We start from the raw sequence: 17,479 nt of genomic DNA, 5'->3' as shown, positions 1-17,479 counted from the left end.
GCAACAAGGTACATCAACAGTTGAAGGAAGAGAAAACTGCCGGAAGGAGGAGGACGAAGTGCCGGAAGGAGGAAGACAAAGTGCCGGAAGGAGGAGGACGAAGTGCCAAGGAAACCAAGTGCAGAGAGGAGGAAGGACTTGACTTGTGCTTGGAGGATATTCTAGTCAAGGTTCTAGGGTTTGGCATTGATCAATAGAAGCTTCAATAAGAGAAATTCACGAAAGGGTTTTCCTCTTAAGAGAAGAGATGAGAAATTCACGAAAGGGTTTTCCTCTCAAGAGAAGAGAGGTTTTGGCCCTGGCAAAGAGCCAACATCTTGTGTTCTTGTTCTTATGTTTTGGTAGCAGTTTGATGAAGCACAAACACATGCATTAATAGTAAGAAGAAGAAGATTAGGCTAACAATAAAAGGTAAAAAGGCTCCACAAATTGTTATCAAGTAACGAAGAATCACACTACACCTAATTTGCCCTAGGTTCTTCAACAAGGAGGAGGCTCTTTGATGGTGCCTTTGCTTTGGAGGAGACTTGACTTTTCTTGGAGGAGTATCCTTTGACTTCTATACAAACATATACATGGTGGAACAAGTCCTTAAGGTCTTCAACATTTTCTTTTGACTATTTGACTCACCTATAGCACTTTAACTTGTGCTAGACCTATTTCAATGAGCAAGAAACTCATTGACATATATTATAAAAATAATATTTCTTTTTCTTAAATAAATACAAATATCAAAAGTACATTTATGAAGACCGAACCTAGTTACATTTCCTTCAACAGGCCGCAAGCCTTTTCTCGCTCACAACGCCTAATGCTGGCCTCAATAGGCCGTTATGCCCTTAGCGCAGTCCCTTATTGGGTCATATTTGGCTTTGCAATTGATTTTGACACTAATTTCTTGTGTTTGCAGGCCTAGGGTAAGTTTGGCAAGGGTTTGAAGTTGATTTTCATGTCATTTTTGCCATTGATCTATTGTATTTCAAGCTAACACTTTGTTTTGCAGACATATCATTGGTTTGAGGAAGGATTTGAGGGGCTTGAAGTCTCACTAGTCCATCAATTAGCCCTGGAAGCCATAGCCACAGTCATAAGAGGGCTGATCTATCATTTGGTGGTTTCTATCAAACTAAAATTGGTGTTGCAGGTGTTTGGAGGAGTTCAAGTGCACATTGGAAGTCCATCTAGCCATTCAACAAGGCCTCTAGGCCTAAGGGTTTGCCTCTTATCCCCTCTTCTCCTCTCTGTTTTGATAATCAGACCATGAAGTAGCTCTTAACAGTGGTATAATATCTCAATTTAATCACCTCTTAAAAGCCCTAAGTTACATCTAAGATATTTCAGAAGCCAAGCAACATTTATGCTTTTCTATTGATGACATTCTAAATGTTTCTTGAGGTCTGATATAAATTTTCTAAGGTCTGATATGAGCATATAAAAGTATGATATATAAAGTAACAGTGGTAAGAAAACATATTGCAAAGTATTAACAGTCATAAGAACTCATCTCTAAGTCTTGGGAACATTATCTCTCTTTTTCTAAGTTAATGATAAAGTGTTGAAGTGACTTCCTTTATGAAACTTGTTTATTTTTAAAGTGGTAAAGAGGAATCATTGGAAAATACTTCTCTTGCATTTCATTAGTGTCCTTTATCCTTGAAGATCACTGTTAGCAATCTCATTTCAAGATAATTGTGCTCTAATTGGCTCTCATAATAAGCACTGGTTTCATTATTGCAAAAGGTGAATCTAAGTGTCCTCTTTGTCCCTAATTGTCATATCAAGTTTAAAGAGATCTTGCTATTGTGCTCATGTCAATGCTTTCTATTTATGGGATTTGCTAATGCTTTTAAAGTGAGTGATAGTAATTGTTATTGAATATCATTGTAGAGCATTGGTTTATGGAAGTAGTTCAAAGTGTGTTGCTTTTAAAAGATCTTTTACACTTTGATATTGCAAGTGGGGCATCATACCTTAAGCATTTTCTTTTGTAACATTGTAATTGCAAGTTCCTCTTGATAATTGTGCATAAAATAAGTGTTTGGAATCAAATAAATCTTGTTTAAGGAGCTTGTTACGGTTAATAATCTCATTAAAGCATTCTCTCACATCATGCATTTCATTCTAGGACTAGAAGTGCATTTAAAATTCACCCCCAAGCATAAGCTTGGTTGTAAGAAGATAGGACCACCTTCTTCAAACAGTTTGTGGACTCTAGACCCTCATTTGCAGTTAACATAGGTGACCTTGCAGTTCTCTTGTGGGAAATCCCTTGTAGGAACGGAGGCACCTAGGTGGTTAGAACTCCACGGGAGGTATCGTTAATGAGGCCTTAGCCTCCTTTTGGACTTCTCTCTACAACTTGCATTCGAGACTAGTTCCAAAAGGATTGAGAAGAAGGATAAATCTAGAGTAGGCATATAATTAAAAGAAACCAAGATCTTGCGTCTCACATAGACCTAGGTCCTGCACTTCATAGAGGATAGAATTTGCATATTGTAGCAACTGGTCATTCGGTAACTTGGAATTTTACTTCATATTATGCAAGTAAATAGACTCTTAAGGCACTGGTCTCTAACTAACAATCTCAATAAATCTAATCAAGTGGTGCTTAATAATCATACTTGCCTCTAATTTCAACCAAGTTGCTAGGCCATTCAGTTGTGTCTCCTTCACTTGTTGGTTCCCAACAAGTAGTTCATCTCTTCATCCATAGGGACTATCCCCCTTCGTCTGCAATTAGGAAACAACTTAAATGGAGAGGGCGGGGATTAAAATGACAACCCCTGTCCTGAGCCTTGTTGCAATCTAGTGTACAATTTGAGCGACAACAAGCTAAATAATCAAAATGAGATGAAGAACATGTCTTACAAATTCTTTATACATTATAAGGGCTAAAATAAAAATTATGAAGACTGACCATAGCTACAAAAATTCAACAGTGACAACTTCAAAGGTGATATTGAAGGATTTCTGACTTACAAGCAATTGTCTTAGTAAGGGAAACTTAGCTATATCTAGGGCAACATCGTCATGGAAGATTGTGGGTTACTACAGGAAGCTAGCATTTTAGATGCCACTGAGAGGTTGTCGTTGAGAAAGTGCCAACGATAACCTCTCAGTGGCATCTAAAATATTTTGTGGAGTATGTTCATGTTGCACATTAATAACAAGGAAATGACACAAATAATGGTTGCTGTAAAAGAGTGACAAAAATCTTGCCATCGTAATATGAATGACCAAGACTTTCAAGGTGTGGGTCATATTAATGCGACAACCCTGGATCTTTTGACAATGTAATTGTGCTGGTAAGTTGGTCCCCATGTTAATATGGTTCTTTATTCAATGACACCAAGTGCAATTCTTGGGAGACTTTGACAAAATAGATACACCTCAATTGTGACTTCATAATTAAAGGTAGTCTAGTTATCTAAACCTATTTGCAATTTTATTTTCTAACCAACTAGTGTACTAAATTCAAACCGTTAAAGTTTAAAAGCTTTAGAGTCTAGAGAGAGACTTGATTTTCCAAAGGCTTGCCTTAATTTCCTAGTGCAAACTCTTTCTTAGGATTTTCTTGTAAATGTGATTAACAGTGAATTTGGAGTCCCATTTACTCCTTAGGTTCTGAAAACCTTTGTTTATAGCACAAAGTAAATGCCCACTTCAACCTTGTTATCTGTGGTTGGACTTGAGGATAGGGTAAGATTATCTTGCATGTTTCATATCTAATCGCAATTCCATAGCCAACCATACCTGAGTTGCGTCTTGAAGTTCCATTAAAGTTAAGTATGATATGTCCCAGGTTAAGGCATTCTTAAAGTCCTAAATTTATGAATTGCTCCCTTGGTCTTTCATTTAGTGGCAGTGAGATGGTTTCATATTTTTTGTGTTTCCCCTTTTTATGATGGTTAAGTTTTGATATAGTTTTATATTACTAAAGTTGGTATGGAAATTCTTTTTAACCACTTAACTGATTTTTAGGATACTTCACTATTTTCTCTCCACTTTGTGCCAAATAAGCCATTTGAAACATGGATGAAATATGCTTTTAAATGTCTACTTAAAGTGATTACATAAGATGCAAGATAGTGTGGAAGGACACTATTTTAAACCTACATATAGATGGTGTTTCAAGATATAATGTTTTTTGATGATTTTTCCGTTACTATAAATATTTTGCTGTTTTGTATTTTGATTTTGCAGATACTTTTGATTGATTTAATTTTGCACAAGACAAAAGCATATCGCCATTTGTTTTTCAACATGCCACATTTGAATAAATATGAATTGCAGGTATGACCTAAACGTTCAACATGAAGCTTTCATTTGCAAAATATACCAAAATAAGCAAATATGCAAATGCAATTGAGACTACAATGATAATTTTCAATCACAAGCACACACACGAGCAGAAGCACATGCATGAGCATGTCACTGGATAGGCTCGAACCTCGGTGAGGGTAATGACAACACCTGGTTGTCATCGACTTGGAAAGCCATCATTGATGGTTAACTTATTTTAATTTAATACTTTTAAAAATAAGATTATCATCTTCATGAAATATGTTTGCTTTAGAATTTAAGCTTTTTCAAAATTTTGATTTAACTTCAAAATTTGGGCCTTTTTTATATTCTTCATATAAGTTTATAAAACTTGCATTTTAAAATGTTTGTTAGGAGTCATCATCACCCACCACCACAAATGTGCCAAGATTGAGGCCTATAAATCAATGAGTAAAATATAATTTGGTGGTGACTGGTAAAATAAAGTTGCATCACGAGTTGCAGGTGTCTGTGGCTTTTCCTCCTAAAAGGTTGCTTAAATGGATAGTCTTCTGATAAGTGAGATGTAGGACCCACCAATTTGCATCTTGTTCAATATGGAGGAGACTTTGAACCATCCGTTCACTGAATGTGATTGTGTACATGACATATGGCAGCATCTCTTGGAAGCTTTACATTTTACTTTCAATACTTCCTAACTAACAATATTGTTAATGAATTTGCTCTTGCCTGGGAGAAAGACATCCGTTATACTTGTGAAGGAAACTTATAAGTGGGATGTAGGACCCACCAATTTGCATCTTGTTCAATATGGAGGAGATTTTAAACCGTCTGTTCACTGAATGTGATTGTGCAACGAGTCATGACATATGGCAGCATTGACGCTTTACATTTTAATTTCGAAACTTCTTCAACTATCAATTTTGTTCATGAATTTTTTCTTGGTTGGGAGAAAGACATCTGCTCAACTTGTGAAGGAAACTTATAATCAAGTTGCTGTGGCATTCACTAACCAAGCTTGGTTTGAGGACTTCAGAGACAGAAATAGGGGGATCAATTATCTTTCTTGTTGTCAATAGCCAAAATGCAATAAGATCCCAATGAGAATTGAGAAAAGAAGTTCATGTAGCTCATGTTTTTGAACATCCTTAAATTGTATAAGCATGCTCCACCAAATCCAAAAGTCCATGATTGTTAAATTTTTTACCTCATGGTAACAGTTTACTGCACGTAGATATAAAACCCTAGCTGTTTACACAGAATACTTAGATATCTCTCAAAACAGCAGATCCGATCTATGCTACAAAGAATCACATCATACTAAAAGGGTATAAACAGCAAGAGCTACTTGGCCAGTCAAACCTGCTTACTCTCTTCTTATTAACTCTGAAACAAAAACTCTGCTACTGTCAATACAGAATATCACTTGTACTCGCTGAAGCTGCAAAACAGAACTGATGAAAATTATGCCCTAAGCCTCACTGCAAAGGGTTACAATTAAAGGGGATTTAATCCAACAGTGAGATGCTTAGGAGAATGTGCCCTGCTTGAACAAAGAGGTTTAGAATACCCGGGGGAAAGCTTGCATTACACTTTCTAAGGAAACTCACCCAGTCTAATAATGGCCAACTTATGCAGAATGCCTCCTTCAGCTACCATCTTTGACTTAGTCACACTGGCATAACAAATACGGTAAAAATAGATAAGCATACAGAAATATAACTTCTATTCTATAAATGAGAAGATTTCTAATATACTGAACGACAATCAATTCACCTCTATGAGAAGCATGTATGCACCCTCTTCTACTTTACTAAATAACGATCAATTTGCCTCTAAGTGGCTTACTAGTGCACTCAACCAATGTTTTAAAATTCGGGATTGGACTTGAAACTGGCTGAGGCTGAGACAGAATTGCCTGATGATTTGGTTTATGAACTGATTTTTTTTTTTTTTTTGACTAGAGGAATCAGCAATTTGGCTAGTCTTGTACTTGCGTGACACGGGGTCGATTCCAACTGCTACCACTATAAACACCAAGAGTGTACGTATGCCCCTTCCGCATGCGCAGGTGAATCGGGGGGGATTTGAACACTGGACCTCCTCGCACATAATACTTCATTTACATGGCCATCGCCAATTGCGCTGCTTCCTAGGGGTTGGTTTATTAACTGATTTACTAAAATTACATAAAATATAAAAAATGAATAAAATATTACATCAATGTAAATGCAAGACTCCAAACTATTAGAAACAAAATGTGCAAAATTTGCTCATGTATATACTATGTAATGGTGAATATAGAACAATGGCACCAGGTGAAATGCATATTCAAAACAAAATACATAAACAATGAGGCTCTAAATGGTCTCTAGAGAAATGTTATTTTGATGCACCTAAATGAAAAAGAAAGAACATATAATAGCCACAAGCAAAATAAATATTAGAAATGAAGAATATCAAAATGCAAAAGATCGCTGGGACATACACATTAACACATGGGAAAAACCTAGCATAAGCTCTACCTCACTCATTATGGTCATCGCTTGGTTCTTGAGCACAATGTTGCTCCTACACATTATAAAAGGAACCATTGTATGTCCCAACCCTGATGGGCAATGGGCTACCTCATCATTAAGGGGTAACACAACTGTTATACATCATACAAAGCAAGCTCCAACCCCGTGAGCTGTGTTGCCTCTCAAACTAGCAAGGGGCCTAAAAGGGACTCCTTAAGGGACAACTACTAGATCAAGGGCAACAATGGAGACTTAGCCCACTGTCACCTCAGCTAAGACTCCATACTCTTTATGGATTTTTACCGATGGGAGGAGACCTGATATATGGAAAGTCAATTGTGAAGGATGAATCAACAAATGGATGTGAAGTGACCTTAATGATCCTTTTCCTAGAAGGAGGTCAAGAATGGAGCTTGCTTACTCTTTAAGCAAGGTACAAAGCTTTCTAGGAGGAGGTGAGGATTTAAGGGCTAGGTTGAGGGGATATGACTTGTAAAGGAGTTTCCCAATCCCTAAAATCCTTATTGAACTTGGTATCCCAAGTGGTTCTTGAAGACTTGACTTTTCAAAGGTATGGGACCACATAGGGCCAAGAGGGCCTAGCCTAGGTTAAGGGGAGGGATTTTAGCAACTAATGATGATCTTAACCTAGACAAGGAAGGGGAAAGGATCAAAACAAGAATTTCCACTTAAAGGTGTCAATTTGATCCTATGAGGTAGTAGCCTAGGGAACACCAGGGCAAAGTTTGATCTCAGAGCTAACGCTTGGCATATCTCACAATCCCACCGTCAGAATTTCTTCAAATTTGGAGGAGGTATTTAGGACACACCAACGCAATAGAGGCTAGGAGATCAAACTTTTTCTATTACTACTTTGTCGGGAAAGTGATGCCCTAGGTGACCCAACTTGGCTAGACCTAGAAGAGAAAGGGAAAGGTGAAGAAAAAATGGTTCTTCGAGTGACCACCTATTGGTAGACCAGTGCCTAATCCCTTGGGGAGAATGGAGTCTAGGAGAATAATGAGAAAGGACTTCATTTCTCGGTCAAGGAGGCCTCAAGGATTACTTCGCTTGGCCTTTAGGCAAAAAGAAGTGACCTCAAAGCTTTATAATTTGCTTTTAAAAAAGAGATGGCTTATCAAGATAAATTCAATGGTAGAATTATCCCTAGGAGATTTCATTCAACATACATGGCCCATACATTAAGAGATGCTATATAGAATCAATAATTCCACGATTTCGCAATTATGCAATGCATCAATTGGCCCTAGTATAGCTAAAATCCCATTCCAATGCATATGGCAAAGTAAAACAAGAATAGAATTAAATGTGTGTAATTACATGTAAGAGAACATATTCAACGATCAATAATTTGACAATAAAGAAGCTCCAAGATAAGATAACCCAATCCAAACATCAAAATTCATCCATGCTCCAATTCATCCTCTAAGAAAGAAGTGCGAAATTCTCAAGAGAGAAGAATGATCCAGTCCAAAGTGATGATACAAATGAATTCATGTCTCTCCTATTTATACACTCATTAGGAGTTCGAATTACCGAATTTGAGTCTACATTAGCCCATCAACTAAAATAATGTGCAAATAACAATCTTTTGGTGACAAGCCCACCAAACTAGCTCATAAATAAAATAATAAGCCTCTCCAAGAGGTCGAATAATCAATAATGCATGTCGTTGGGCTCTCTAAGAGGCCCGATGAAGTCCATAAGTGCCAAAATAATGAGTTGCACTTCCAAAAGTAATGGACAAGGGGTTGGCCCCTTGTTCTCCATACAATAAACTTGTGGTGCTCCCAATGGATGTGAGGGCACACAAGTGGCCTCATGGGTCTCCAAGTAAGTCGAAGATTCCTGTAGACCATCTGTAAGGGCTCAGATGATGGTGTAAGTGATGCCACATCAACATACAAGTCCTGGGTCATCTGCCAAGTGCATGGTACAACTGTGGGCAGGCTGGGCAAAGGTGAACCAACTACATCTTCCTCGTCCAATAGGTGAATCTTGAGCAATCTATAAACATCTCTGGGGATCCATGGAGTGCTGTCTACTGCTGTGGAGGCCCATGGTTCTCAACACACACCCTACATGTGCCAATGTAGCCCTCTGGAGGGTTAGGACCCCGTATAGGGAGACCAAACCCAAGATGGAGACCACCTACAATCATGCATAAGATCCAATGTGCCCCCTAGTCTTCCAGTACAACAATTCATCAAGGAAATCAAGTAAGAGCTTACAAACCACGGACCACAAGTGGGGACTTCATAATGGCCTGCCCTTCCATAATGGGCTTTGGCAGGAGTTAATGTCTCCAAGTTCCAAATGGGGTTAACCAAGTATCACATTAGGTGGTTTCTACTTCTAAAGGGGATAATATGTCCAAGGTACATCCTTTAAAAGGTGGTGGCATGTGATAAAGAGATGAATGTGTTGATTTCTGGTAGCATCGGATGTGCTCTAAGTCTCAAATTTTACAGGGAGGCTTGGGCACACGTATTCCAAAGAACCCAAAAAGCCTTTTGGGAAATCCCACCCAGAAACAATTTTATTAAAATAATTAACTATTTTTAATGGGACCCTAAGTTTAAGCTTAGGAAAATAAAATAATTAAAGGTATTAATATAAACTGTGGGTGTAACTTCTAGAAGAAGACGAGGATCAAGTAGAAATGATCTTAGCCATTGATTAACTTCTAATTTGGGCCATTGAATGTCAACGAGAAGATTATTTAAGGAAGCTTGAGGGTCATTTGGAAGACCGACCGAGAGATTAAGAGATCTAAGTTCTGAAGTGAGAAGTTCTCAGGAGGAAATTCTGACCGAGTAGATTTCTTGTAGTTGAGGGGCAGGGATAGCATTCGAAGAGAGAGATTTTCTCAACCGGAGAACCATCAACAGAGAGAGGCAGAGAGTGATCCAACAACTCTCACGTAGAGGCTAACGCAGTTCCATGCAGAGGCAGCGTAGAGGGTGGGAGAGAGTCTGAAATTTTGCAGCAGAGTCAGTTCAGAAGCCAGAAGCTGGGGTGTGAGACCGGGAGGTTAAGAGCAGTGACTCCGGGCAACAAATCGATCAGTAGGCTGGGTGACATAGTGCCTAGAGGGGTTGATGCAGGGACTGCGTGAGGACTGCGCAGAGGCAACACAGGGCCTGCCAGAGGCACCTCATCCAGTGTCTGGATCAGCTGGGATTTTTCTTAGTGATTGTGTGAGGTAATATCACAAATCTTTCTGCCAATATTTCTCTCTCTGTAACTGAATAACCCTTGAGGTATTCAAAGATGTATTTAGAATTTGCTATTGCTTAATAATAATAAACCCTCAGATTTGCTGCACCGGTTTTCCCGCATTGGGTTTTTCCGGCGATAATTGTCCAAAAATAACAGTGTTATTGTGTTGTATTTTCTTTCTTGCTCAGTCTCTTGTTTCCACATATAATTTAATTAAGTGAAGGCTACAGTAGCATTTACTTCAATATTTACCATAGCACACAATAAATAAGTTGTATGAATTAGCAAGTAGGAGAAGTAACATCAATTTGCTGCAGTAAGAATTCCGATTGAGGGATTTTTACATGGTATCAAAGGTGTAGGTGAAGCAAGAAGAGCAAAGCCGGTAGATCCAACACTGAGCAGAAAATGGAAATCGAAAATCTGTAGGAGGCAGCGGTTCGAAACCCAGAGGGTTTGCGCAGTTCGTAGTTGGAGGGTTGAAATTTCAAGGCAGTCTCTTAGAAGGGCTTCCAGATTGAATTTTTGCCAAGGCAGAGGGAGCAACGCTAAAGCCTCAGCGTGAGGAGAGTTGGTGGGACACAATTTTTTCTGCAGGCAGTTTGCTGGGCAGAAAATCGTCAGAAGAAAGAGGAGAAGCATGACTGAGGGAATTTCTTCCTCAGAGAATTCCTAGCTAAGGAATTCGAATTCTCTAGAGCTAAGCAGTAGCAAGGGGCAACAATTTTACTAGCTCCAGCAGGGAGTGCATAGGCTAGCCCAGTGGTAGCACAAAGGAGGTCATTTGATTTTCTATTTTTGGCAGAAACAACCAGTAGCTTGAGGGATCAGGACAGGTTGGACGAAGCATCCAACTATGTCATCTAGAAGGCTAGAATGTCATTCCTTCTAGATGAACATGCCCTCAAGACATATGTCGACAACATGGTGGCTATGCCTGCAAATGCAGATTCATTGAAGAAGTATTGATTAGAAATGGCAAAGGCCAAGAGGATGATCCTTGATGGAGTAAAGCAGAAGTCCTCCCAAAGAAAGGGTGAGTGATTCGATTGAAGAACTCGTGCTGAACAACAAGTGACTCGCTAAGCAGCTTGAGCAACCAAAGAGAAATTGATATTACCAAAAAGATGAATGAACGAGATGAGGAGAGCTGCCTTCCTTATATAGATTTCATGGAGCACTTGTCCCTCCAATTTGTCCTCCATCGTGGGCCCTCACTTGACCACCATCATGCAAAACTTAACCACCTCCATGCAAATCGAACTAGGGACTGTGCAACTTAACTACAACAATATGTTCCAAACTTAAATAAACAGTGATATGAAAAACAAAATTGATTTGTGACACAGGGAAATAAAAAACAATCAACAAAGGCTTATTAAAACTCCAGAAGTGAGAACCAATTGAGCCATGTTATTAATGAAATGGAGCAAGTATAATAATATGGAGAAATGCACCTAGTGTTGCCTCAAGGGCAAGTTTGACAGGACCTAGGTAATAAAACAATAATCTCGACGTTGGAAATGACTGCTTCTCTATTGCTTTGTGTTGTCTTAAGAAACTACACTATTGGCTAGATAGGAGCTGCAAGAAATCCTGTCTCTGGTGCTTAGAAAATGCTAAAACTCTATATCTGGGATCCTTGTAAAAAACCCAGAAAACCCAGAAAAGGTTTGAGCTGAATCCAACCTCCCAAATTCGGCCTCCAATATGCCCTACGCAATCCCCAACAATTTTGTAATGCCTGCTGCAAAGATATAGCTGAAAACCCCACCTTCGGTGCTCAGAAAATTATGAAACTTTATATCTGGGATCCTTGTCGAAAACCCAGAAAAACCCATAAATGGTTTGGCCGGATTTTGAACTTTCAAAATCGACCTCCAATATGCCCCACACCCTCCAAGCTGTTCCAGAAAACGACCTGCAATAAACCCCAACAAAATCCTCCTCCAATCTCATGAAAATGCAGCAATCACTTCTCCAAATATTTCCCTTAACCTCCACGGTAAAGTTCAGCCTCAAAGACTGATACTCTACCCTCCATGTGAACACCTAGTGCTGCCTCTATGCTGGCCCAGGAAGTGCGAAAATCACCCTGCGAAGTAGCACACTCCTCCAGCTCCAAAACTTCTCCCGAATGCCAACAATTCTCCTATGCCTCCTCTCTGAAAAATCCTTCACCCAAAATCCTCTGCAAGAAGCCACAAGTAAACTCAACCTCCTCTTCACTTCGTCCTCCAGTAATACGCACCACCTGGAGATGGATGTAATCGTTGGGAATCACCCTAAGATCCTCCTCTTGAAGAAATGAAAGAAAACCTTCCTAGGGTGGCACTGGAAGTCCCCCAAAGAAAGGGTGAGCTCTTCGCTTGAAGAACTTGTGCTGAACAACAAGTGACTCGGCTAAGCAACTCAAGCGACCAAAGAGAAATCGATATTACCAAAAAGATGAATGAATGAGATGAGGAGAGCTGCCTTCCTTATATAGATTTCGTGGAGTACTTTTCCCTCCAATTTGTCCTCCATCGTGGGCCCTCACTTAACCACCATCATGCAAAACTTAACCACCTCCATGCAAATCGAACTAGGGACTGCGTAACTTAACTATAACGCAAATAACTTTTCCTAAGTCTATTCTCCTAATAAAATCGAATGGGGTCCACTAGCTCCAAAACATAATACAAAAATTAATCTTGTTCCAAAATGATTTAGGAAGGGACATGACAAAGATTTGCCAGGAGTCATAAGGGGAATTTTGGAGGGATTTCTCAGTATTTTGGAGGCCCTTTTGGTAGCAGATTCACAGGTGGTGCGAATAGCCAGTTGGAGGAGGGACTCACATTATTTGGGGCTTTCCCGGGAGGTTGGAACGAGGCCCAACCCTTTCTGGGTTTTGCGAGGAGAGCCTACAACCGATTTTATAGAATTTTCTAATCATTCTAGAGGGTTCAAACACAAGTTCCTTTCTAGCTAGTAGCAACAAAATTTCTGGGCTAGTGCAGGGGTTGAAGGAGAAGTACTTCCTATCATCTGGGCAACCGCTTTTTTCGACCTGGGATTCGTCTAGCTTGCTTTAGCAAGCCTAGGTGCACGTACTCCATACATATATTGTACTCTCCTTGATTTGATAATAAAATGGCTCAGCTTGGCACAGATTTTGGGAAATTTTTGGTTGTCTAATTGCATGTTAGGATTTTTTGTTGCATGTTGTGATCAGTGTTTTTAAAACCGGAACCGGTGACCGAACCGGTCCACCTAGCTAACCGGTTTACCGACCGGAACCGGTCTAACCGGGACTGGTTTGGTCTAAACGAACCGGTTTTTAAAAAATACATTAAATAATTAATTTTTAATGAAACAAAACTATTTTTAAGATGTAAAACCATGATTCCAAGCCAATAGAGACAAAATATGCAAAGTTTGCTCATTTATATACCATGCAAAGGTGAATATATCAAAATGGCACCGAGTGCAATACATATCATCGACAAAATAGCAAAATACATAAGAAATGAGGCTCTAAATGGCCTATAAAGTCCAAAAACAATGCTGCAAGCTATGAGGCCATTGGCCTACTACAAGTCTACAGTGTACACATGATCAATCATCAAGTCCATCACCACTACTAGACAGTAGACACAGGATCATCATCAGGAGCTACATAGACATCATCTGGTTCAGAGTCTGAGGATGCCTCAGCACAAGTCAGAGTAAGGTCTGAGTTACCTATGTGTTTGAGACTGAGTCGTGAAAGAAGTTCAAAGCCAGATCTTTGTAATATTGTTGTGTAATCTGAACTCTCCTAAAAGGGCCTAATCTAGGCCTTGTTGCAGATATTTTCTAGCAGAACTTGATCAAGATATTTAAAACATATTGATGACACCTTGTTGATGGACTGACGCCAGCAACCTGTGGAATAAAAGGTTCAATCACAAAGCGAAGATGCATGACAAGAATTTATTATACAGGAAAGAAGTAATGAATTAGTCATGAGAATGCAGACCTACAAAAAGATCATTGAAACAAAGCCAGAAATCAAAGTCCAAAACATATTAAAGAAGGCCCGTCGTGAAGTTTACAAACAGATTTTGAATTGCACTGTCAAGTACCTCATTTCTCTTTGAGATTTATTTTGTGCTTTTTTGAAATACAAATCATTTCATAGTTTGAAGGACTCTAAGATCTCCATGCAAAAGACATTACAATGATGGGTAGCTCAGCATCTCATAACTCACAGCCATAAATGAGTCTAACAAAATTATAAGTCTGCAAATGAAAGGTATGCATCATGGCTTGATTTACCCACAGTGACCTTAATCAATATTAAAGATTTTGCTTTGGCATCATTCTTAAAAAATTTCAAGGCTTGGAATAAAAGACATGTATCAAGAGGTTGATTTCACAAGAATATGATCAGTCAGATCATAGAACTGTCAATCTTGTTGAAGATTGGCAGCTTCGGTCAGAATTTCGTTAGCAAATTAATGGAGAAACTTAATATTTATGACTTTGGCCAAGTCAGCCTCGTAGAAGACAAGTTGGCCCCACATTTCTGACCAGCATTGACTATCTTCCTTGGATCTGTTTTGACTTGTCCATAAACCGGCCGGTTTAGGACAGAACCGGCCGGTTAGCAATAAACCGGCCGGTTCTGCCCTAAACCGGCCGGTTTTTACCGGTTAGGGCAATTTTCTGGGCAAAGGGTGCTGTAAACCGGGTTTTTTCACCGGTTCTGACCGGTGAGCCTCCCAACCGGCCGGTTAGGCCGGTAACCGGTTGGACCGGAACGGTTTTTAAAACTATGGTTGTGATTCTGCTTGATTATCACTGTTAATTTTCTAGTAGGAATATTATAGTGGTATCAGAGCACCAGTCTTGGCAAAGCTATGGGGAAAATCTTCTATGACCACAGAAGAAAAGTAGAACATTACCTACAGGAGGCATGGATACAAAAGTTGAGAGAGGGAGCTGGAGATCACACTTGATTTTGAGGCCCTAGAATAGGAGGTAGTGGAAGCAAACATGTTGGAACCAGTGAACAAAGAAGATGCAACATTCAATAGCCTCTTAAAGGCTTTGAATTACCTGGCAAAGGGGCAAAAAGAAATGCTGGAGGAGATTAAGCGACAGAATAGTGACAAGAGTGTCCACCATGATTTCTTATTCGGGGAGATCTCATGGGCTTCCCACTAGTACGACCACCATTCTCCTTTGACTCACCCACACACTTTCAGTGGGCCAACCAGAACCACATTGCCCATGTTTTTACCTTCAGGAGCTGGTGAGCAGTTTGGGCAGGATGAGATGCCCATGGGAGAGTATTCTGGGAATGGCAGTCGATGGGGGAGGAGTTTTGAGTTGCATTGAGTTTCTGTGACTTCTGCCAGCTCAAGCATAATGAGAAGGGCAAGAGGTTTATGTTGAAGGAAGTGTAACTAGGTTCGATCTTCTTAAATGTACTTTTGATATTTGTACTTATTCAAGAAAAGAAATATTATTTTATAATATATGTCAATGAGCTTGTTGCTCATTGAAGTAGGTCTAGCACATGTCAAAGTGCTATAGGTGAGTCAAATAGTCAAGAGAAAATATTGAAGGCCTTAAGGGCATGTTACACCATGTATAAATATGTATTTAAGTCAAAGGGAAAACCTCCAAGCAAAGTCAAGTCTACTCCTATGACATGGCACCTTCAAGAAGCTCCTTCAAGCATGCTACACCACCATGGAAGCTATCTACAAACTGCTCAACAAATCAGCCTACAATCTGCCCTCAAAGTCGGCCTACAAACGAAGGACTAGTCGGCCTAAATGGAGGGACTATCCTCTATTTATAGAGGCTGTATACTACTAAGACAACACATCAATTTGTGCTTTGAAATCTGTGGAGGGAAAGGCAAGAAAGATTGAAGTAAGAGAGCCTCTAGTGTAGCGAGGAAGGGAAGACAAGACCGAAGGTTGGAAGGCTGTTCTAAGGGTCATACACAGCCACACGTGCGAAGGAACGAGGTTTCTCTGTGGCCATAACAACAGTAATACATCAGTTCAATTCTGATCACTGTTTGGGTTAGAAGTTAAGGTCTACAAGGCCTCCCTCTAAGAGCGAAGGAGAAGCCCTCACAAACGAAGGAAGAAGGAACAAGACCGAAGTTGAAGGGACTGTTTTCTAGGGTAGAAAACAGTCACACGTGCGAGAATCAGATCTCTTTCTACAACCATAACAACCCTACGTTACAGTAATCAAAATTAGTTGATTAGTGAAGAGAAGAAAGGAACCATCATAAAAAGAAGGGTCTCATAAAAAATATCTTCCCTAGAGCAAGTGCAACAAGGTTACTAACAAGTTACAAGAAGAACGAAGTGCCGAAAGTAGGAGGACGAAGTGCTGGAAGAGGTGCTAGGGTATATGGTGCAGAAAGGAGTGAAGACTTGACTTGTGCTTGGAGGATCTCTTTGTCAGGGGTCTAGGGTTTGTCATTAATCAATAGAAGCTTTAATAAGAGAAATTCACTAAAGGGTTTTCCTCTCAAGAGTAGAGAGGTTTTGGTCCTAGCAGAGAGCCAACATCTTGTGTTCTTGTTTTTATGTTTTGGTAGCAGTTTGATGAAGTACACACATATGCACTAATAATAAGAAGAAGAAGTATAAGCTAACAAGAAAAGTAAAAAGATTCCACAAATTGTTATCAAGTAACGAAGAATCACATTACACTACTTTGCCCTAGATTCTTCAACATGGTTTCAAAGCTAAGGTGACACATCAAGGAAAGGGAAACTCAAGAACACTCATCAAGGAGAAGCATCTACAAGGTTGAAGCATCAAGCCTAGAAGTCTCAATCACTTCAAGGTCAAGAAGGGTCTACAATCCATCATTCATCAAGAAGGTCTACAAATCTAGAAGAAGTGCCTTACAAAGGTACCTATAAAGAAGAGCAAATTAAAGCAAAACCTACATCAAGCTACAAGTCTTCAAGCAAATCTCATCATCAAGCAAGTCCACTTGGAGAAGGCAACTTGAAGAACATCAAGATCCAGGGAAGACATGCCATCAAGCCTTCAAGAAGGAAGCAAATCCATTACATCTCAAAATCTAGCAAGTACATGTCCCCTTTTGAATATACTTCAATGTCTTTTTGCAAGGAAAGCAATAAATTGGTAGGTACCAATAACTTTCTTGCATGGAAGAAGAGGACTGATCTACTACTCAAGGAGAATGAGCTCCTAGAGCATGTCAAAGAGAATATCACTATCCCTGCTAAGGAATAGACTCAAGCCTTAGCCAAGTACAATAAGGATGAGACAAGAGCTCAAAGGATTCCGATAGAATCAATCAAAGACTCTCTCATTCCTTATGTCTACATGTTTGAGACATCAAAAGAAATTTATGATAAGCTAGTAGAGCTATTCTCGGTATCCACAACCGGAGAAGTAATA

The 17,479-nt window shown here is 39.5% G+C and overlaps 1 protein-coding gene across 3 annotated transcripts in view; it reads left to right on the top strand.

Annotated features, from left to right (window-relative positions):
- LOC149178831 (protein ARV 2-like) overlaps positions 1–17,479 on the top strand; it is a 434,005-nt gene that overhangs the window by 80,505 nt on the left and 336,021 nt on the right. For all 3 annotated transcript variants that reach the window (XM_089420450.1, XM_089420452.1, XM_089420451.1), the window contains exon 4: positions 4,204–4,293. In XM_089420450.1, coding sequence (XP_089276576.1) covers positions 4,204–4,293 — 90 coding nt within the window. The remainder of the gene's footprint in view (positions 1–4,203; positions 4,294–17,479) is intronic.

This window comes from Pinus tabuliformis, chromosome 4_1 (assembly GCF_031772625.1).
Source record: "Pinus tabuliformis cultivar Carrire ecotype Pingquan chromosome 4_1, CPIR1, whole genome shotgun sequence".
Lineage (NCBI taxonomy): Eukaryota > Viridiplantae > Streptophyta > Pinopsida > Pinales > Pinaceae > Pinus > Pinus tabuliformis.
Note: the sequence above shows the minus strand (reverse complement) of the source record. Positions and strands in the feature narration are given on the sequence as shown.